Source organism: Balaenoptera ricei, chromosome 3 (genome assembly GCF_028023285.1).
Source record: "Balaenoptera ricei isolate mBalRic1 chromosome 3, mBalRic1.hap2, whole genome shotgun sequence".
NCBI lineage: Eukaryota > Metazoa > Chordata > Mammalia > Artiodactyla > Balaenopteridae > Balaenoptera > Balaenoptera ricei.
Window position 1 is genome coordinate 103,986,655 of NC_082641.1, and position 24,245 is coordinate 104,010,899.

Here is a 24,245-nt window from a genome sequence, read left to right on the forward strand (position 1 = left end):
TATGAATCGCCTAGGAAGTCTTCACATACTTGGTTAGAAAAAATCAGGAGACAGGTTTATTTTAAAGAAAAATAAAAGAGTACAATTATACTCAGCTCCTTGGCTGCTGAGTATCACTTTCGTTGTGAACAACTGTGCCTCTTTTGTTTTCAAAACAAGCTTTCCTAAAGGATGAATCACTACAATCATTTGGAGAATATGCAATAAACAACAGAAAGCCAGAAAGTTGTTTTGCTATTTTCTCAACAGAGCATTTCCGTCCCATCCTCAGCTCAGCTGAGCCTCCAGTCCACCAGCCAATCATCATTATGGAAATATGGTTCCCAGCCTCCTGATTGGCTGATTCCTGGGCCAGTATGTTAAGGTTTCTTCAGCTCAATGAACACTGCATACCAGCCTGCTCTGGGGACCCTCTTCTTCCAAAACTATTTTAATCACCTTTCTTTTCTTTCCTCCGTCTTTTTTCAAGATTCTTAAAATCATCCAGGGAAGAACCTTGTATTCTTTTTAAACACTTTGAAAGCGTAATGATCATATTGGGGATCTGCTAAGAATGGAATTTAATGTCCAGGGACATTTCTTCTAACCGTATTTTAATGCTTTCTATTTATTTGGGTTCTCATGGTGTTCCCTTGGATTTTAGAGGAATTCCCACACAAGTTAAATGAACAAACTGTTCTAACACATGCTTTAATTTTTTTTTCTGAAACATTACCTGTCCCAACTAGAATTTTTTTCTCTGAGATTTTTAAAATTTAAAACATGAAATTAAAACACTTAATACTGAAAAGTAATCGAGTCAAACAATTTTTAGGAGCAAAGGAGACAATGTATTTTCCTTCATAATTAAGGCATCTTATCTATAATTTTTTTAATTGTTCAATATTTTACATTGTTATCCCCCAAAACCCACAAATGTCTTAAGGATGCACAACTTTTTCAAACTTGAAAGAGGTCTGTAATTTAAGATAGTGAATAATAACGGGAAATATATGTGCGACTTACCATGTTCCAGAAATTCTTCTTAATTCTTCGTATGTATTGATTCATTTAATCTTCATAACAGCCCCATGAGATATCATCATCAGATGAGGAGACTGAGACAGAGAAAAGATAAGGAGTGCTTTCAAGTAACAAAGCCAAATCTTGGTGGAGCCAAGATTTAATGTAGGACGCCTGGCCCGAGTCTGGTTGCTTAACCACTGCACTTGACTGCCACCCACACATGGTTCCAGACAACAGTTCCACCCATTTGGTTGAGCATAGAAACATTAGCAGGTGACTGGTGACTTCTCTTCCTGAAAGAATAATGAATTCAACTGCTTTTCAATCAAAGAAAAGCCACTGTGTCTTCTTTCCACCAGAGATTAATACTATGCCAAGCAGAAGATGTGGCACCTAAGACTCAGGATTAAAAAAAAGAAAATCAGTTTCTTGTTATTATGCAACTGAAATGTTTTAAACATTAAAAAAAAATTACAACAATGGGTAGCAGAGTGAGGTTAAAAATGACATAAGACTGGTCATTTTTGAGACTGGTGATGTATACATTGGAATCATAATACTATTCTTTATGTAATACACACATATATACTTGGAAATTTCTATATTAAAAGTGTAAGATGAAAAGCTACTAGGTCTTTGAGAAGGAAGAGCTATTCAGAAACACAATTTATTCCTTGGCTTTGGAACATTTTTGGCATTAACCTAATAGGGTAAAATTCTCTCAAATGACAATACTGTGTATACAAACAAGCAGGAGCAGATTATACTGGCTTCCTACCATTTGTTTACTCAGGTTTTTGTTTGTTTATTTGTTTTAGGTCAAATTCACTCCCTGGGCTATATATGGTAAAAATCTGTAATGTTCTACTTATATTTTCAACATCCACTATTTGAACACTTTGTAACTTTCTATATAAACTATTTCAATCAAAAAGGAAAAAAATCAATCCCACATAGGAATATATTCAATAGAAATTAAGAAATGAAGATTCAACATTTCATCGCAGGTATATTATACACTGGGGGAAAGAAAAAATTATTTGGTAATTTAGATTTCTTCAGGGCATGTTTTCTGTCTTATTCAAAGAAAAAGAGTTGTAGAAATGAAACCAACAGTTCAGATACAGAATTAAATTCTTTAAAATAGTAACATACAGTGAAAGACACTATATAATATAAGCAACACTGAAAAGAATTAGACTAAATGAAGAGAAAAATGTTTAATCTTTACACAAAGAAGGCTATGACACTGAGATTAAAAAGAGCATTGAAGAAGATGAAATCATGGTAACTGTTACTATTCTTAACAAATAGGATATAATTTTGTGAAATAATGAGATTATAACACAAGGAGTCACTGATAAAACTGTTATAGCAGAAAATGGATAAATCATTAAATATAATGAGATTTAACTATCATTGTGAGAGAAACGATATGTAATTAGAAAAAGGAATAGAATATAAAAAGAAAGCAATGTTTCTCTCTGCGGTTCTACATTACTAAAAGTCTAGTGATAAAAGAGGAAAGTACTTCTGAGTCTATAAATAAATTATGGACACAATTATCATTAATTATAATAACAATAGTCCTCTAAAATCCAAACTCATGACCTGGCAACCTTTCATTTTACTTAACAAACACCTGTATAGCACTTACTCTGTGAAAGGCACTAAGCTAAGCATTTTATAAATATTAACTCATTTCCTGAGATTAAGTTTGAGATATTCATTCAACCTCTATTGTGTTATACAGGTTCACAGAAAATACAAAAAGGAATAAGACATCATCTCTGATCTAGAGATGCTTCAAAGTTCATAGTTGAGGTAAGACACTTGCCAAACTCCAGAGAGGATTTAATTTATGATAGTCAGTAAAAAAGTATTACTTTGGGGAAGAAGAAGAGCTAACACTACCTAAAGAGTCAGTACAGACTCTAGGAAAGAAGTAGGTGAAATTGTTATCCCACATTAGGATGCAGCTGGAGGAAGGTCATGCCAAGAAGAGGAAACACAGCGAACACAGGTATAGAGGCAAAAAAGAAGAGAACAGCAGTGTTAGTTCAGCTTACCTAGATCACAGGGACCCTGAAGGGGAGGAATGGCTGTCAGATGTGGGTTGAAGTCTTATTGTAATAGGGCCATTATGAATCTGCAGAGAGGTGTTTTGGTGCGGGAACTATGGAAGCTGACATCCAGCTCATGCTCTGTTCACCAAGCTATGTGCTCTGGCTCTGTGCTGTGTCAGCCTAAGAAAGGGCAGCCTTTTATAATGTATAAAAGGGTGCTCTCAGCCAGACTGGACTGGAGGATGGTCTTTATCCCCTGTGATGAGAAGTCTGAGTTTATCACAAGGCAATGAGTGGCCTAGCTTTAGTAGGCCTATGGAAAACTCTTAAATCTCTTATAAGTTAATTTACAGTCATATATATATATATATAAAGAGAAGGTAGTCAGAAAAGTCCAGAAGGTAGTAAATGAATCATATCATCCACGATGCCTGGCAGAGTTCTTGGAAATTGTAATTTTCAAAATATGTTTTTTAAATTAATGAACTTATATTGAACTTCTAAATGTGAGAAGAGTAGAAAGGATTCCCAGAAAACGTAGGGGATCATAATGGTTAACAAGCAGCTCAAGGTGTATTGAGATAATATTCAAGCCAACAAGTAAATTCAGTGGACAAATGATAACAATAAACATGTAGTAAACCAACTCCGAACTTAGAAACTCTCAACTTAGAAAGTACAATTTCTACAAGAATACTCTACAGCCAAATTAAATAAACTAACCAGAACAGGGAGAGGTCTTTGTGAATGTAAACCTGTTGAAAGATAGGTCTTTATGAGTGAAAACATGTTGATTGAAGCAAAAAATGTCAACAAACAGAACACAGGGTCAAAAATGGTCTCCCTGGGGAACACCAACATCTAAATTTGGGGCAGAAAATACAACTGCTTGAATGATGAATGAGTGAGCAGAGAGAATAAAAAGAAAAGCAAAAAACCAACAGGGAAGGGATACTTCTGCGAAGGAGACAGTGATCAACAATTCAAAATGCATCGGGAAAATCAAGTAAGTGTAAGACTGAAAAGCCTCCATTGGTTTTTACTTAGAGAAGACATTGGAGAAAGACTTAGTGATCGTAGAAAGAGCAACATAAGCAAAATGGTAGCAAAAACCAATGGGTTCAGGACGGAAACAGAGGGGAGCAAATTAAGAGATCAAATGAAGCCTACTCTTCTTAGAAGCTTGCTGTTGAAAGGGAATAGAGAGGGTAGTTTGAAGAGGGTCTGGGAGAAGACTTTTATTGTTGTTGTTAATATGAAACAGCCTTCAACATCCGTTTTGAGAGAAAGGAATCAGTAGAGAGAGGAGCTGAAGTTTTAGAGGTTAATTGATGAACACAGATCTGAGCTGAGAAAGGAGGGAAAGGGAAGGAGAGACCATTCAGCTGTGTCTGCCGCAGGACCATTCCATCATGAACAAGTATTTCTAGCACAGAAAACCCAAAGTGGAGAGAGTTAAGTGGAGACTCAGGGAGCTGCTTGAACAAGGAGACTGCCCCTCATGCAGCAGGATCATAAGGACCTCAGTGGAACCCAGAACAGTCTTAGCAGGCAATGAAGTGAAATAGCTAATATGAATAGAGACCCAGATAATCAGAATTTTTTATTCAGACACCTAGAGCTCTTAATAATTCAGTATATCCATACATAAGGCAAATACTAACAGCCATAAAAGGGGAAATTGACAGCAACACAATCATAGTAGGGGACTTTAACACCCTACTTTCACCAATGGACAGATCATCCAAAATGAAAATAAATAAGGAAACACAAGCTTTAAATGATACATTAAACAAGATGGACTTAATTGATATTTATAGGACATTCCACCCAAAAACAACAGAATACACATTTTTCTCAAGTGCGCATGGAACATTCTCCAGGATAGATCATATCTTGGGTCACAAATCAAGCCTTGGTAAATTTAAGAAAATTGAAATCATATCAAGTATCTTTTCCGACCACAACGCTATGAGACTAGATATCAATTACAGGAAAAGATGTGTAAAAAATACAAACACATGGAGGCTACACAATACACTACTTAATAACGAAGTGATCACTGAAGAAATCAAAGGGGAAATCAAAAAATACCTACAAACAAATGACAATGGAGATACGACGACCCAAAACCTATGGGACGCAGCAAAAGCAGTGCTAAGAGGGAAGTTTATAGCAATACAAGCCTACCTCAAGAAACAGGAAACATCTCGAATAAACAACCTAACCTTGCACCTAAAGCAATTAGAGAAAGAAGAACAAAAAAACCCCAAAGCTAGCAGAAGGAAAGAAATCATAAAGATCAGGTCAGAAATAAATGAAAAAGAAATGAAGGAAACAATAGCAAAAATCAATAAAACTAAAAGCTGGTTCTTCGAGAAGATAAACAAAATTGATAAACCATTAGCCAGACTCATCAAGAGAAAAAGGGAGAAGACTCAAATCAATAGAATTAGAAATGAAAAAGGAGAAGTAACCACTGACACTGCAGAAATACAAAAGATCATGAGAGATTACTACAAGCAACTCTACGCCAATAAAATGGACAACCTGGAAGAAATGGACAGATTCTTAGAAATGCACAAACTGCCGAGACTGAACCAGGAAGAAATAGAAAATATGAACAGACCAATCACAAGCACTGAAATTGAAACTGTGATTAAAAACCTTCCAACAAACAAAAGCCCAGGACCAGATGGCTTCACAGGTGAATTCTATCAAACATTTAGAGAAGAGCTAACACCTATCCTTCTCAAACTCTTCCAAAATATTGCAGAGGGAGGAACACTCCCAAACTCATTCTACGAGGCCACCATCACCCTGATACCAAAACCAGACAAAGATGTCACAAAGAAAGAAAACTACAGGCCAATATCACTGATGAACATAGATGCAAAAATCCTCAACAAAATACTAGCAAACAGAATCCAACAGCACATTAAAAGGATCATACACCATGATCAAGTGGGGTTTATCCCAGGAATGCAAGGATTCTTCAATATACGCAAATCAATCAATGTGATACACCATATTAACAAATTGAAGGAGAAAAACCATATGATCATCTCAATAGATGCAGAGAAAGCTTTCGACAAAATTCAACACCCATTTATGATAAAAGCCCTGCAGAAAGTAGGCATAGAGGGAACTTTCCTCAACATAATAAAGGCCATATATGACAAACCCACAGCCAACATTGTCCTCAATGGTGAAAAACTGAAACCATTTCCACTAAGATCAGGAACAAGACAAGGTTGCCCACTCTCACCACTATTATTCAACATAGTTTTGGAAGTGTTAGCCACAGCAATCAGAGAAGACAAAGAAATAAAAGGAATCCAAATCGGAAAAGAAGAAGTAAAGCTGTCACTGTTTGCAGATGACATGATACTATACATAGAGAATCCTAAAGATGCTACCAGAAAACTCCTAGAGCTAATCAACGAATTTGGTAAAGTAGCAGGATACAAAATTAATGCACAGAAATCTCTTGCATTTCTATACACTAATGATGAAAAATCTGAAAGTGAAATTAAGAAAACACTCCCGTTTACCATTGCAACAAAAAGAATAAAATATCTAGGAATAAACCTACCTAAGGAGACAAAAGACCTGTATGCAGAAAATTATAAGACACTGATGAAAGAAATTAAAGATGATACAAATAGATGGAAAGATATACCATGTTCCTGGATTGGAAGAATCAACATTGTGAAAATGACTCTACTACCCAAAGCAATCTACAGATTCAATGCAATCCCTATCAAACTACCACTGGAATTTTTCACAGAACTAGAACAAAAAATTTCACAATTTGTATGGAAACACAAAAGACCCCGAATAGCCAAAGCAATCTTGAGAACAAAAAATGGAGCTGGGGGAATCAGGCTCCCTGACTTCAGACTATATTACAAAGCTACAGTAATCAAGACAGTTTGGTACTGGCACAAAAACAGAAATATTGATCAATGGAACAGGATAGAAAGCCCAGAGATAAACCCACGCACATATGGTCACCTTATCTTTGATAAAGGAGGCAAGCATATACAGTGGAGAAAAGACAGCCTCTTCAATAAGTGGTGCTGGGAAAATTGGACAGATACATGTAAAAGTATGAAATTAGAACACTCCCTGACACCATACACAAAAATAAACTCAAAATGGATTAAAGACCTAAGTGTAAGGGCAGACACTATCAAACTCTTAGAGGAAAACATAGGCAGAACACTCTATGACATACATCACAGCAAGATTCTTTTTGACCCAGCTCCCAGAGAAATGGAAATAAGAACACAAATAAACAAATGGGACCTAATGAAACTTAAAAGCTTTTGCACAGCAAAGGAAACCATAAACAAGACCAAAAGACAACCCTCAGAATGGGAGAAAATATTTGCAAATGAAGCAACTGACAAAGGATTAATCTCCAAGATTTACAAGCAGCTCATGCAGCTCAATAACAAAAAAACGAACAACCCAATCCAAAAATGGGCAGAAGACCTAAACAGACATTTCTCCAAAGAAGATATACAGATGGCCTACAGACACATGAAAGAATGCTCAACATCATTAATCATTAGAGAAATGCAAATCAAAACTACAATGAGATATCATCTCACACTGGTCAGAATGGCCATCATCAAAAAATCTAGAAACAATAAATGCTGGAGAGGCTGTGGAGGAAAGGGAACTCTCTTGCACTGTTGGTGGGAATGTAAATTGATACAGCCACTATGGAGAACAGTATGGAGGTTCCTTAAAAAACTACAAATAGAACTACCATACGATCCAGCAATCCCACTACTGGGCATATACCCTGAGAAAACCATAGTTCAAAAAAAGTCATGTACCAAAATGTTCATTGCAGCTCTATTTACAATAGCCAGGACATGGAAGCAACCTAAATGTCCATCGACAGATGAATGGATAAAGAAGATGTGGCACATATATACAATGGAATATTACTCAGCCATAAAAAGAAATGAAATGGAGGTATTTGTAATGAGGTGGATGGAGTTAGAGTCTGTCATACAGAGTGAAGTAAGTCAGAAAGAGAAAAACACATACAGTATGCTAACACATATATACGGAATCTAAGGGAAAAAAAAGCCATGAAGAACCTAGTGGCAAGATGGGAATAAAGACACAGACCTACTAGAGAATGGACTTGAGGATATGGGGAGGGGGTGGGGTGAGATGTGACAGGGTGAGAGAGTGTCATGGACATATATACAGTACCAAATGTAAAATAGATAGCTAGTGGGAAGCAGCCGAATAGCACAGGGAGATCAGCTGGGTTCTTTGTGACCACCTAGAGGGGTGGGATGGGGAGGGTGGGAGGGAGGGAGATGCAAGAGGGAAGAGATATGGGAACATATTGTATATGTATAATTGATTAACTTTGTTATAAAGCAGAAGCTAACACACCATTGTAAGGCAATTATACTTCAATAAAGATGTTTAAAAAAAAAAAAAATTCAGTATATCCTGTAACTTTCTGGGAAGCTGATGAGTTAAGGAAAAAGAAACTTGGGATATTAGAACAGATTTATCTGGCCAAAGTATAAAAATTTTAATGAGTGTATTGTATTAAATTAGTCTCTTCCTTTCTTAACAGGGTTTAGACGATAAAAATAAGACGGAACTTTCCATTTCAACTTTACATCCCACTGGGTCATATGTGTCTAAGGTAAAAGGCTTCTGTATTTACAGCTATTTGTAAACCCAAAGTGAAGGTTTGTCATTGATCCACATTTGAGGCACCTGCCTCAATATAAAACGTAGCTGACCCCATTAAAATCTCACTAGTTTATTTTACATTGTTATTTTATTCCTTTACTTAAATATCATTTATCAAACACCAAACTATATTCCAGACACTGTGCTAGACTTAATACAAAAAAGAACTTTATTGGTTCATTCTTGAAAAGGACCCATTTTTTATACTTTACTTGCAAATTTTTTTTAAAAGTTGTATGGTCACTTAGGGATGAACGTAATTCTACAAAGTGATTAACCTTTGCACTCTAGAAACAAGAAACTAATTAATGAACTCCCTGCATCCCTTAGCTGAGGCATAGGTCAGTATCAGAAAACAGGGCTCAGGATGTCCAGTTCCAGCAGCAAGGTTGTCAAAACCACAGGTAACACCAGGTCACAAACAAAACTTCCAAGATGAGATGGTTTCAAGAAGAAAAGAAAACAAAAATAATCTGCAACCTCAGCAGCCATCTCAGAAAATTTATTTAAATTCAATAGAATAAATAGTGAGTAAGAAAGAGGAAAGTTCCTAGGATGATAAATATCATTTTGCTGCCAACAGAATCAAACTATATACTAAAGATGATTATACAAAATATTCTAAAAATATTTCCCAAAACATTCAAAGATGTTCTAATGGAAAAAATAATTAGAAGTTGTATATCATTCACAAGAGGAGTCAGAAAAGATTTATGGAAGTCATGAAATATTGGAGCTCTGGAAAAAATATTATAAAAAGGAAAAAATGTAGGCACTGGATATGCATGTAATATCTGATAAGTCTTAAAACTATTAAATGAATTAGCAGTGGAAAAACAGGTTACCTAGCACTTCTCAGACCTTTAAATATATATTGTCTATTTTGAAAAGTTTACCATATAATTAGTGTCTGACTAAAAAAAACAATTTTATTGAGATATAATTTATGTACCATAAGATTTACCCATTTTAAGTGTACAATTCAATGAATTTTAGTACATTTACAGAAATTTGCAACCATCACCACATCTAATTTTAGAATATCCCCATCTCCCTAAAACCTTGTGCCTATTTACTGTCACTAATAGGGTTTTTAATAATAATTTTGGAAACAACATTTAATGTTTTGGTACTCTACAAAAATGGTATTCACATAAAAGTTATGACTGGAAAATGAGTTTGATATTTCAATATGACCATCACCATCTAAAATATGTACATTTTGAAAACATCTGGATAATCCTTTACAGAAGTTGGTATGAGAGGTTCAAGACATGATAAAGCAAAATCTTGATGTATATTTCATAAAAATTATCACAGTTATCTTTTTTGAGTTACTCGGCTCTGAATTCATCCTTTTTGCCCACTTGGTAAAAGTGGATCTGAGCCTTTTAAATAGTTTTCCTTGCCAGCTGGCACAATGTTAAACTTTGTTAGTAGATGGCACTAGAGAGACATTGCAGAAGGGAAGAGTTTTGTATCCTGGTTCTAGCATATTCACTCACCAGGCTCCTGCAGCATAACACTGCTCCTGCAGTATATGGTGACCAGCAACCTCCCTTGGCACCCCGGTGGCCAGCACCATTGCTAAACACCTCTTGTGAGATAATTCCCTGTGTACAGATTTCACCAACACTCTAGGGGGCAGATTTCCTGCAAGTTCTGCTGGCATGGCCCTGCAAAGACTTGTCCGCCATTCAATGAACCAAGGCCATGTGGTCTCCAAAAGGTCTGGATCTCAGTTCTGGGTGTGAGGGAACAGAGAACACTTCCTTGGGTGCTTTATCTCAGCACTAGGGATAGTGGTTGTACTATATTGTATTATTTCTGATATTATATTACATATTGTATCTTTTATTCTTACATTTTTTTAAAGTTCTCTTAACTTCTTACTAGCCAGTCCCTCATTACTACAATCCCCTGCTATACTTAATAATTATTTATATTAAACTTTCCCTGCTCAAATTACTATTTGGTTCCTCTCCCTGATTAGATGAAGACTGATATAAAAATACACTGTGAGCCAGAGATACCTGCTTTTTAAAAAATCTTTATAATCATTCCTTTATCAAAAGACAGTTTCTCTTTAACATCCACTTACTATGGACCAATAAGTGTATCTAATATCTAGAAAGCTATGGCTAAATTTAGGAAGAGAATCTATAGTAATTTTGAAAGGAAAAAGAAAATCATGAGACTCCCTTGGTGGCACAGTGGTTAAGAATGTGCCTGCCAATGCAGGGGACATGGGTTCAAGCCCTGGTCTGGGAAGATCTCACATGCCGTGGAGCAACTAAGCCCATGTGCCACAACTACTGAGCCCGCGTGCCACAACTACTGAAGCCCATGCGCCTAGATCCTGTGCTCTCAACAGGAGAAGCCACTGCAATGAGAAGCCCGCGCACCCCAGTGAAGAGAAGCCCCTGCTTGCCGCAAACTAGAGAAAGCCGGCGCACAGCAACAAAGACCCAGTGCAGCCAAAAAAATTTTAAAATTAATTAATTAATTATTTAAAAAAATCACAATGCTGAGTTGTGGTAGACCAAACACTGGACCAGAACTGAAGTGACCTGAGAATCTACTGATAATTTCAGCCACTGTTCTAATTACAGCTATGTAGCCAACAACCCCCACATTTAGTGGCTTAAAATAACAACCAGTTTTATATATTTCATGATTTTGAGGGTCAGTAATAAGGGCAGGTCTTGCTGACGAATCTTTCTCTTTTGTGTGGTGTCGACAGAGGCCACTTGGTGGTACTCAGTCAGAGCATGGGCTATTCTAGAGAGTCCAAGAGAGCTTCACTCACATTTCTGGCACCTTGGAGAGGTGCCTGAAGGTCTGAGCTCAGCTGGGACTGTCAATCAAAACACCTACACATGGGCATTCCAACCTGGTAGGCTCACAATGGTCAAACTCTTTACACGGCTCCTCAGGGCTCCAAGAGTGAGACCTAGTGAATGAGGTGATAGCCACCTGGCCTTTTAGGATCCAACCTTGGAAGGCACTCAGGTCACTTCCCTGGTTCTGAGGGGTTTCCTGGGAGCTTTGCAGTGCCAAAACCAGGACTGTCCTGGGAAACCCTAGTGCCATACTGTATCAGTGCCAGTGGTCACAGGCCCACCCAGATTCCAGGGGAAGGAACAGAGACTCCACCACTACGGCGGTCTGTGAGAGAGTGTCAAAGAATTGAAACTATGTTTTTATAAACACCCAGCCAGTTAATCTCTCTGAGACTCAATTTCCTTACTTAAAAGAAATAAGAGGTCTATAGAAGCAGTTTCTAAGCCTTGATCCAGCTCTAAACCTTGGTTCTATCAACAGGAGACAGAAAAGACATCAAGAACTATTGTTAGGCTATAACAAACTCACTGTTTGTGCATTTTGCTTGGAAATAGATTACTGTATTCAAAGAGACCCTCACATCATTTTTGGGGGATTTATTTATTAAATTTCACAATTGTGTGGGTCTTTTAAAAATGAATCTTGCTCAGCAAACCTGAAACTCCTTTAACTAGTAGACTTTTATTTGTTTTCAGTTCTAAGAATTTTTCTTGATTATATTCTTTCTTCCATTATCTATCTTCTACCTATCTGGAAGTCTGAGTGAATACTTACTAAAACTTCTGGGTATATCTTCTGTGTTTCTTAACTATTTTCTCATACTTTCCATGTTTCTGTCTGTATTAGCTTACTAGGACTGCCATAATCAAATACCACAGACAGGATGACTTAAACTACAGAAATTTATTTTCTCACAATTCTGGAGATTAGAAGTCCAAGATCAAGGTCTCTCTCCTTGGCTTGCAGATGGCTGCCTTCTTGCTGTGTCCTCACATGGCCTTTCCTCTGTCGGCATGCATCCCTGGTATGTCTTTTTGTGTGTCCAAATTTCTTCTTGTTATAAGGACGCCAGTCAGGCTAGGGCCCACCCATATAACCTAATATAACCTTAATTACCTCTTTAAAGGCCCTATCTCCAAACATAGCTACATTCTGAGGTACTAGGGGTTAGGATTTCAACACATGAATTTGGAGGAAACACAATTCCGCCCATCACATTGTCATTATGACCTGCATTCTGGTAAAGACAGTGGGCTCAGTTTCCCTGCGCACTGACTGGATCATAGCAAATCCATTCTGCTACTTCTATCAAGGATTTTTATTTCAATAATTATAATATTTTATTGATGTATAGTTGATTTACAATATTGTATTTATTTCAGGTGTACAGCATAGTGATTCAGTATTTTTGCAGATTATACTCCATTATAGGTTATAATATAATGGCTATAATTTCCTGTGCTATACAATATATTGTTGTTGCTTATCTATTTTATACATAGTAGTTTGTATCTCTTAATCCCATATCCCTAATTTGTCCCTCCCCTCTTTAATAATCATAATTTTTATTTCTGAAAATTTTAATGTTTCTGTTTCACATCAGCCTATTCTTTCACGAATATTCTCTTGAATATTTCACCATAATAATTTTTTTTCTAGTTTAAATACACAATTCTATTATTTGAGACTTTTCCTCAGGACTTAATTCTTCTGCTTCCTGAATTTTAAGCCTATTTTTCAAAATGTTTTCCTTCAAATATCTGGTGCTATCTCACCATCTGGGGAGGAAGAGTATACTCCTGGCTTATATTCTGGGTTGGGAGCTCCTCTGGGCATCTGTAAGCTACCTGAGGTGCCACCGCCAGTGCACACCTGTAAGGACTCCCACTTCAGAGATCCTTATTCAAGGTTTTATTCTAATAGCAAACACTACATAAAAGGAAAGGACAGCAGTCGAATCCAGCATATATTTCCCCACCTCAATAGACTTTGTGTTACATGGGGTTCCTCTCCAATTTGAACTCACATGCTAGAGGCCTTTGCTTCAGTTTCTTACTTTGTTTCAAAAGCAAGTAGGGCAATAATCTGAAAGTAGAAAACCTTTGTTTCCTGCTGTTCAGTTGATGTGGCAAAGGAGTGAGGAGTTGGACCCTGTAGTACAGCTTTTTCAAATGTGGCTTCTCAGGTGCCCTGAGAATTATACTGGGACCCCTATTGAACTTTATACATGGTAGGTCATTATTGGGATTACTGATATCACTTTTGTAGTAGCTTTCTTCTATCCACTGTTTTCTATCTTACAGGAATTTCTCAAAATATATGGACCTCTCATGGTGACCCATGTTGTTTTGCAGCCCTTTTAAAAGATGATTTTCTATCATTTCAGTGGAGTTTAGGGTGTAAGGGGAATTACATAGTGTGTTTAGACCACTATATTGATATAACCCCTGCTGAGTTTTAATATGAAGAAATAAAAGTAATCATGCTCATCTTAAAAAGTTAAAAAAAAAAAAAGGATAGAATACACAGTATATAAAGTAAAAATGCATAAGCTTCCTGTCACTCTCCTAGTAACCACATTCCCTTCTCTGGTAGAAACTTCTCCCAGTAGTTTAGTAGGTGCCTTTCCATAACTTTCTCCCATGCATTTACAAGTACATACATGATATGTAGAGTTTTTCTCCTGCTAAACCTGGAATTGCACTATTACAACTTTTCTGCAATTACTTTTTCACTTAAAAATAAATGATAAACATCTTCTCAGCTCAGTACCTATAAATGATCTCATTCTTTTTATGGTTGCATAATATCTTTAGGATGGAAATACTGTCATTTATTATGTCAGTTCTCCAATTGATGAATTGCATGGACTGAATATTTATGTCCTCCCCCACCCAAATTCATATGTTGAAATCCTAATGCCCAATGTGATAGTATTTGGAGATGGGATTTTTGGGAGGTGCTTAGGTCAGGAGGGGGAAGCCCTCATGAATGGGATTAGTGCCCTTATAAGAGACCCCCAAAGAGCCAGCTTGCCCCTTCTGCCATGTGAGGTTACATTAAGAAGATGGCCATCATCAAGGAAGTGCTTCACTGAGGAAGTGGGCTCTCACCACTGGTGACACCTTGATCTTGGATTATTAGTCTCCAGAACTGCAGAATATGAATTTCTCTTGTTTACAAGCCGCCCAGTCTATAATATTTTGTTATAGAAGCCTGAACAGACTGAATGGATATTTAGGTTGTTTTCAAAAAAGCTTATGGTTTGATATCAACACCTCAAAGAGTTATTAAGTTATTATACAAGTCAGGAGTATCAAGTAACATTTTATATCCCTACAGAAACTATTCTTAAACCACTAGTAAATATGGAAAATGGAGGCTATTCCAGAAAAAGTCATTTAGTTGTCTCTTTTATGCTTAGGATTCAAATTACGAGACAGAAAAAACTAAGTAACAGTGGCCATGGCTGAGCATGAAAGCAAACGTCTCATCAAATATTTGCTTTATATGGGTCATTTGAAGTTCTATCAACTCTGAGCACATTGCCTTAAACTGCTGAAAATTCAAAAATAGTTGCGCTACTGCTCTGCTTATTGTTCCTTATTCATTCCATATCAGCTTACTTCTGTGAGATGTTTTATCCTAATATTTATTTAAGCGCTCTCTGTGTGCCAGGCATTGTACTAAACCTTTAACCAGAGTATTTCATTTAACCCATAACCAACCCAGAAAAGTAAATTTATTAGCTGTGTGATCTTGTGCAAGTAATATAACTTCTTTGAGCTTTGGCTTCCTTGTAAATAGAAAAAGGACCATACTCTAGTATTAAATAAGTTAACACACATCAATTGAGCTTTTACTATGTGCCAGACATCCTAACTCAGGCAGAGTTACTTGCAGGATTAAATGAAATAATGAGTGTAACATAATACTTGGTATAAAACAGGCATTCAAATGGTAACTCCTATTATTGTAGCTAGAAAGACACCAAGCTTGAATTTGAACCCAACACTATATGAGTCCAAAACCAACTGCCCCCCCTTTTTCTTGTGAGGCCATGCTATCCTCCTAAAACCAACATCATATGACTGTACCTGTAATCCACTGTTCTTTTCACTGGTTTCCGTAATCCAAGCCATACAATTATTCCAAGGTTAAAAAGTTAAGTCTAAACTCACCATGGTTTCTAGTCCAAATAATTTTTTTTTTAATTTTATTTATTTATTTCTTTATTTCTTTCTTTATTTATTTATGGCTGTGTTGGGTCTTCGTTTCTGTGCGAGCGAGGGCTTTCTCTAGTTGTGGCAAGAGGGTGTCACTCTTCATCGCGGTGCGCGGGCCTCTCACTATCGCGGCCTCTCTTGTTGCGGAGCACAGGCTCCAGACGCGCAGGCACAGCAACTGTGGCTCATGGGCCCAGTCGCTCCGTGGCATATGGGATCTTCCCAGACCAGGGCTCGAACCCGTGTCCCCTGCATTGGCAGGCAGATTCTCAACGACTGCGCCACCTGGGAAGCCCTAGTCCAAATAATTTTTTACTTCTGTGATTTCACTACTTCTCTGCACTGTGTACTACATGATCTAGTTTTCCATAGTTCGTCATATATTTTTTCTATAGTTCCTTCTTAAATGTACCTTGTGTTTCGAGACTTCAAGTGGACAGATGGTACTTTCTACTTCTTTTATGTGTTTTATAGGGTTTAAGCTGTGACTAGACATGTAGTCGATTGCACAATATACAAATGAAATCTGATTTTACAAAATTTGCAAACCAAAAGAAACGGGAGGACAACTACTATGACACATGGATTCACTAGTGAAAGAGGTGAGGGAAGGAAGGGTGAAGAAGGGGCAAAATTTTAAAACATCTAGGCTTTCTGAAGTTGAAAGAGATTAACATCAATGCCCTTGGTGTTACAGTAGTAAAACTGTGAAGGTGAGTGGAAGTCAGCAAGAGTAAACAGCTAACCTAACATAACAGATCGTTCAGGGTTGTAAACAGATGAACTTCACAGTTCAAATGGTAAGCATCTTTCTCTGCTTCCCATAAGCAGCAATGCTACCCATTCTTCACAAGAATCCTAGAGTTTGTTTATTATTTTTAGCTGATTAATAGATGATTTCCACACTAAGATCCATACCAGAAGAAGTAATAGGGCAAGTAAGCCAAGCATAACCAAGCCAAGGTTTTTATTCTCTCCAGCAACACCTAACATCTAAAACCTGAAAACTGGAAATACCTATACTATCAGCTTTTCATATTACATATGTATATGTGTGTGTGTATGTATTTTTTTCTATTTTTATATAATAATTCCTTGACTAATTCTGCCCAAATAAAGCAATGTGGTTACTGGGTAGGAGAGATCTCTTACAGCAGCAGAGGATTTGGTGATTTGTACTTGGGAGGATGAGCAAGCTGGCTGTGAATGGGGGCTGGCACCATGGAAAGAACCCTGAATTCAGAGTTCGAATCCCAAGTTCTTGTCCTAGATGTCAACAATCAACTGTGGTACCTAGGGCAAGCCACTTACATTTTCTGCTGTGCCCCAGTTTTTCTTGTTATAAACTGGGACAATGAGGCTTGCTCTACTTACCTCATTAGTTTGTGAGGGTCATAAGAGATAATGTGTATGAATGTACTTTGAAAATATAAAGCCATCTGTAAATGCAATGCATTTTCATTTTATATGTGGACTAGTGAAACTATCAAATAAGCCTGTAGTTGGATGATACTCCATCTTGACTGCTGTGGGTCATACAAACAGGTAGAATAAATTTACTAATATGATATACTGAAATTGCATTTCCAGGATGAATTGACAGAGGAGTCAAATCAGTTCTATACATATGAGCTTAAGAGTATGTTAGAAACTGATATTATAAACTGATAGCTATGGGGGATGTTGAGATAAAGACAAAATAGCAAATGCACAATCTAGATCAGTTAGTTTGATACTTGATAAAATAATAGTGAGGTTGAATACTTTGCTATAGTAGAAATTCTTTGAAAATCCAACCTGACCAGGTATGGAAGTAAAGAAAATATTACATAATTAGAATCAAATGTTTTTAGCTGGAAAAGACCTTAAAGAATATTCTACTCTGACTCCCTTAATTTTGTAGCTGAAAACATGAAAGCTCAGCTTTTGCATGTATTTTGCCCAAGACCATACGTTTGAGATGGTAGCAAGATTATTCTAATATTCTGGCTACTCAGAGCCATCTTTGAAACCATTTTTTAAGTCCAGAGTGAGAGGCTGGCTCACGATGGTGGCTGAATTAAGAATTTGGGGTTCCAGAGGTGGGCAAGATGGATAATGCTGGTGGTGCTGGGTTAGGAGACTAAATGAAGTTCACGGACAGCCATGAATAAAGGCAGGTTTGTTGACTGATCCATTCCAATGAAAGAGCAAAAGTGGGTCAAACAAATTCTAAAGGCTAATGAAGGGAGACCTTGAACTGGAGACAATGTAGACATAAGGAAAAGATTCCATAAGTTAAGACTGGCTAATCACACTGGGCTTGGGAATAATAGTAAGAGAATAATGATACTTCTACTTCTTAGCGCTTAGAGCTAACTTTTATTAAGTGCTATGTGCCAGGCATGGTGCTAGGTGTTTTACATAATTCTCTTTTTAAAATCTCTCACTCTCACAAAATTGAGATGGGAACCATTATCCCATTTGGGGGAGAAGGAAATGGAGACATAGTAGGAGAGTTGGAGCTTGGCCTGCACAAGTTCGAAGTCCACATGCTCAACCGCTGTGTTCCATGACCTCCAAAGAAGGCAGGAACAGTAAGAGGACTGGATTTAGCAACACCAGTCCTTGATTCATCCACTAGTTGGTAGGGGTGCAGTGTATGACTTCCACAAACTATCAATGAACTTGAATACAATAAACTACCCCAAACCTACATCTAAGCTTTGTTTCAAAATTATAACTTCACATTAGCATCTTGCACTGATTCTGTGTCATCCATTTGCATACGATTTTTCATTTTAGTGTAGATATGATAAAGTAGATGTAGAGAGTCACTGGACATTGGCTTGTAATTAATTCTGGTGGATTGATGTTTATACCAAACGAAAATCAAAATAATCAGGTCAGGGCTTCCCTGGTGGTGCAGTGGTTGGGAGTCTGCCTGCTAATGCAGGGGACACGGGTTCGAGCCCTGGTCTGGGAAGATCCTACATGCCGCGGAGCAGCTAGGCCCGTGAGCCACAGTTACTGAGCCTGCGCGTCTGGAGCCTGTGCCCCGCAACAGGAGTGGCTGCGATAGTGAGAGGCCCGCACACCGCGATGAAGAGTGGTCCCCGCTCGCCGCAACTAGAGAAAGCCCTCGCATGAAACGAAGACCCAACCCAGCCAAAAATAAATAAATAAATAAATAAATAAATAAATAAAGTAGCTATTAATTAAAAACAAAAAAATAATCAGGTCATTTCTATACTAGTTAAATATTTATAGAACTATAGAGTCAGAAATCTATCAAATGTTGATATATCTGGTTAGAAGGAGCTATTTCTAGACATTCACCATATTATCAATATCCATTCATTCATTCAATCAACAAATATTTCTTGAGCATCCATTGTGTGCCAAGCTCTGTTATAGGCATCAGGTATATCTATTATAAACACCAAAGTCCCTGCTGTCATGGAGTTTACATTCCAGTGAAACTGAGAAATAAGTAAACAGGTAAATAAAAATGATAATTTCAGATAGTAAGAAACACTATGAAGAAAATAGAAGAGGATGATATGAGGGAAAATGATGGGGGCAGGAGGAACTTTAACGCTCTTACTGCCCCCACTCCTTCATTAAAAAATCAATGAAGGGGCTTCCCTGGTGGCACAGTGGTTGAGAGTCTGCCTGCCAATGCAGGGGACATGGGTTCGAGCCCTGGTCTGGGAAGATCCCACATGCCGCGGAGCGACTGGGCCCGTGAGCCACAATTGCTGAGCCTGCGCGTCTGGAACCTGTGCTCCGCAACAAGAGAGGCCGCGATAGTGAGAGGCCCGCGCACCGCGATGAAGAGTGGCCCCCGCTTGCCGCAACTGGAGAAAGCCCTAGCACAGAAACGAAGACCCAACACAGCCATAAATAAATAAATAAATAAATAAATAAATAAATAAATAAATAAATAAATAATTTTAAAAAAAAATCAATGAAGATCCCCTTTCCTAAATGTAGAATATTCCTCTGGATTGGGTTTAAAATAAGCAGCAAAAATATGCTTGCCTTAAAGGGAATATTAACTAAGCATTCCCCATCTAAAATAGGGCCAGCCACAGAAAAATCTTGTCCTGGTTCTGTGTGATCTTGGGATGCACAGAAGGAGGGCTCGCTGGGCATCTTCCAACTCCATCCCTGGCCGTTTGCTGCAGCCTCTTTCAGGGTAACACAAAGCTGGGATTCCAATCAGCTGTTTAAGACTGATGAAATAACTGACTTCTGTGGTCTCCCTAGTTCCACGGGACATTGCTTTCCTTTGTTTTATCACAGCCATTGATAAAATTAGGCTAGGTTGATAATACAGGCTGGCATTCAGAAGTTATCAGGAAACTCCTGACATTGGTGGGATCGTTTTCATAATGTTGCCATTTCACTGTCATAAGCAAAAAGGCTCCAACTGGAAAATAATGCCTGTTCTGCTTTATCCTGTAAATGCAAACCATCGCTGGCATAAAGCTAGGGAAGTGTGGAGCTCTAACCAGATAGATCCATGTGTCGCTATGGTTAATACGGAAATGATGAACGCAAACTTTATGACTTTGAGACAAGCTGCAATAAAAATTTGGCTCAAGATACGGTTTTCATGAAAAAAAAAAATTCTTTCAAAAAATCCAGTTTGGGGGAATAAGATTGGGAGGGGGAAAGAGACTGTGAGGTAGAAAGAAGGGAGAATTGTGAAGAGGAAGGAGAAAGTCTGCAAAAAAAGTGGACTCTTAGGAAGAGACACTGATGTTCAGCCTGGGCCTTGACCATGAACACATACACCTCTTACAATAAAAAGCCTCTGTATCAACTTGTGGTTGCCAAGGGGGAGGGAGGTGGGGGAGGGATGGATTGGGAGTTTGGGATTAGCAGATGCAAACTATTATATATAGGATGGATAAACAACCAGGTCCTTCTGTATAGCATAGGGAACTATATTCAATATCCTAATATAATAATATAATATCCTATTATAATAGGATAATAGATAATAGGATAAAAGATAGGATAAAAGATAATATCCTATTATCTTTTCCATAATGGAAAAGAATACAAAAAAAAAAGAATATATATACATATATATATATGTATAACTGACTCACTTTGCTGTACAGCAGAAATTAACACAACATTGAAAATCAACTCCACTTCAACAAAATAAATTAAAAAAAAAAAAAAAAAGAAGTCTCTGTATCAGATTTACATGGAAGTCCTGACAGGTACAACAGTCTTCAATGGAAGCTGCTCCTTCCATAATCACAAAAACAGAACCAGCAAAAAGAGTCCACTTTGAAAGATTTCATTTGGTTTGAGGCAAAATCACATAGGCTCAGTCAGGGGAGCTGTCCCCAGTGTCTTCCCTCAGAACCAACACAAGGAATGTACTCCTTTCAGTTGGTCCTGAGTCCCTGTGGGATACAGGCACCATCAAATGCAGATTGACATCTATTTGTAGCACAACTAAAAAAAGGCAGTTTCATTCTGAATTATTTAACATGGCAACATTTTGCACATATACATCATGCCCAGCTTTATTAGATTAGGCCAACTGAAGAAATATATACACCTGCCTGTCATGTAAAGCCCTTCATCTTGGGGAGCAGACTCTCCAGGGGGACATCCCAGGAGGTAAATTGAATACTGAGTGGTTTATCTTGTGGTGGGGCCTGGATTGGAAATTGAAATTCCTGGGTGGACATCGAATTTCACATCAGAAATGAGAACCTGGCTCATCTCTCTTGGTTACCAAGGTACTAATCACTCTAGAAACTTAGATTTACATGACTATAGCTGTTCCATGCCCTTTATGCTGGAGCTGGGCCCTTTGTGATAATGTTCCTCAGGCCCTTTGAGGTCCTCAGATGAAAGGCATTCTACAAACACAAACTATCACTTGCCTAAATCAGCCAAGTAGCTTGATATTATTTCTCTCCATCTTCAGGTTTGTCAGAATGGGACAGGAGAAAGCAAATGGGACACAGGGAGATGAAAGGATGGAGATTAATAGGCAACTGCTTTTCAATCAGATAAGGCATGAGGATGCACAGTTGATAGGCCTGATTTCTATTATGAGAAAAAAATACACCCGGGGTTGTTCTCATTGTACGCAAAATCTCAGAGGAAAATCACTTTCCTAAAAACAGGCTGTATCTCAAATGCTTTTCCTAATTCAAGTTCAGGAAAAAAAAAAAAATCACTTCATGCCACGTACGAGACCGGCACTAAGAAAATGGGATTGGATTCCTTCTTCCTCCATCCCCGCCCCCCCTTTTTAACCTTGTTAAAGGAAGAAACTATGCATCTGAAAAGAAAAACACGAAGAGGAGACCCAGTGCCATTACTTTGGAGAGCTGAGAGGTGGAGAATGAAAAAGCCATTGGTCTCAGTTTTACTGCCACAATGGCCTTTTATGAGAGGGATTAGACATGCCAGGAGCTGGCGAAGCATTCACTGGTGCCCGACGACAATCTGGAAGAAGGACGATAAAAATCAGTTTGTCGTAAGGTTAAATCACCAAAGACTTCCTAGATTGGCTTTTCAGATTGTTTTCCCTTTGGAAAGAAGATGAAAAAAAGAAAGAAATATGGGCGAAAAGCTGACTTTTTTTTTTCTTTCCCTTTTTTTCCCCCTCAGTGCAAGATGTAGCATTCAGAAAACATGTTGAGCGAGCTGAAGCATTAAAAAGATCAGTCTTTGGCTGGTGAATGAAAGGCTGTTGTGTGTGTGACTCACATACTAAATGGAAACCTGCCTTCAAAGCCTCTTTTACTGCCTAATTATATATACACAAAATGTAGCTGTCTGTTTCAATCAAATCATAGGAAAAGGAATAAAACTCCTCTAAAGATGCAATTTTCATGGTTTGTCATAACCTTAGAAACACTGCTAATGCAAAAGGAGGAAGTACAGCTGCATGGTCCAGATAAGGCTCCAGTAATTGTTTTTCTTTTAATTATTACTTTATAAAGACATTATACCTCCTACTCTGAAGAAGGAAAATTAGTGTCCTCTGTCTCCTCTTTTTTTCCCCTCCTGCCCATTTTCACACCAAGCTTGTTGATACGCATTTCAGCTGTGGCTAGAAGCCAACGTAGCTATGGAAATAATATTTAGGTAACCACCATAACTACAGGCTCTCAAAGGGCTCCAGGGAGGATGCCTTTTCCAAATTTATGTTTTGAATTGAGTAGAGCCTTCCAAAGCACAAAATTGAGTGCCAGGGATCAAGATAACACACTTAGACCCAAACAACTGTGCGTACTTGGCTTTCATGGAAATAATTTCTATTCATAACAGCGAATATATTTATTTTTTAAAATCAGGAATTGCATGAGCATTTCCATTGTTGTCATCCTTGCTAAAGGATGATGTAATAAAATACACAAAAGGCGTTTTGCTCTCTAACATTTTATATGTACAGATCTTTTTTGTACGATAACCCGAAACTGTAAAGTTTAATAAGCCATTACTAATTTACATATTTTCATAGATTCAAATCATTAAAATGCAATGATATTTTAATGGCTTAATATATATCTAATTGCAGACTAAAACTTTTTAACACTGGAGACGGTGCCGAACATACTACCAAGGGTACTACCAAGGGATTCCAAGTACCTAATTCAGAAAGCATTGGTAGCTACTAACATTTCTGAGGGAAACATAAAGTTTATCAGTGGATGAGTAAATTGATTATCTTGTAATGTGCTTGTTTTTAAAAAGTCATCAGTTTAACTACACCTACCACTCTTCTCCTTAATCTCTTCCAGCCTACTCCCAGTTCTGTCTCTAGCCCTATTAAATTTGAAGCCTGCTGTATTAATCCATAGAATAAACAACTTGATGAAGAATTCTATGATAATTAACTGGAATGATCATTAAGCTACTCTCAATGACTCTGAAAAATCCTGGGGCATGAGAAATATGGAGAAAATCAGAAACAGGCAAGAACTAAATAAGGCTTACGGTCTAGAAATCACTGCCTACATTCCAAATTCCAAAATGGGATTTGTGACCTATTGAAAACAAATGTGCATAAGTGTTCATAGCAGCACTATTCACAATAGCCAAAAAGTGGAAACAACCCAAATGTTCATCAAAAGATAAATGGGTAAACAAATACACACACATACACTCACACACAGGAATATTATTCAGCTATAATAAAGAACAAAATACTGATATATGTTACAATGTGGATGAACCTTGAAAACATGCTAAGTGGAAGAAGCTAGACATAAAAGGTCACATAATTTATGCCTCCATTTATGTGAAATATCCAGAAGAGGTAAATGCACAGACTCAGAAAGCAAATTGGTGGTTTTAAGGGGTTGAGGGTTGGAGAGAATGGATAATCATACTGTCA

At 37.6% G+C, this 24,245-nt stretch overlaps 1 protein-coding gene across 2 annotated transcripts in view; it reads right to left on the reverse strand.

Annotated features, from left to right (window-relative positions):
* Positions 1-1,097, reverse strand: part of ZNF608 (zinc finger protein 608) — a 112,208-nt gene extending 111,111 nt beyond the window's left edge. The window contains exon 1 of one of the 2 annotated variants that reach the window (XM_059916973.1): positions 1,006-1,097. In XM_059916973.1, the coding sequence (XP_059772956.1) occupies positions 1,006-1,050 (45 nt within the window). In that variant the 5' untranslated portion in view covers positions 1,051-1,097. The remainder of the gene's footprint in view (positions 1-1,005) is intronic. The other variant, XM_059916969.1, reaches the window with a different exon arrangement.
* Positions 1,098-24,245: the final 23,148 nt, after the last annotated feature.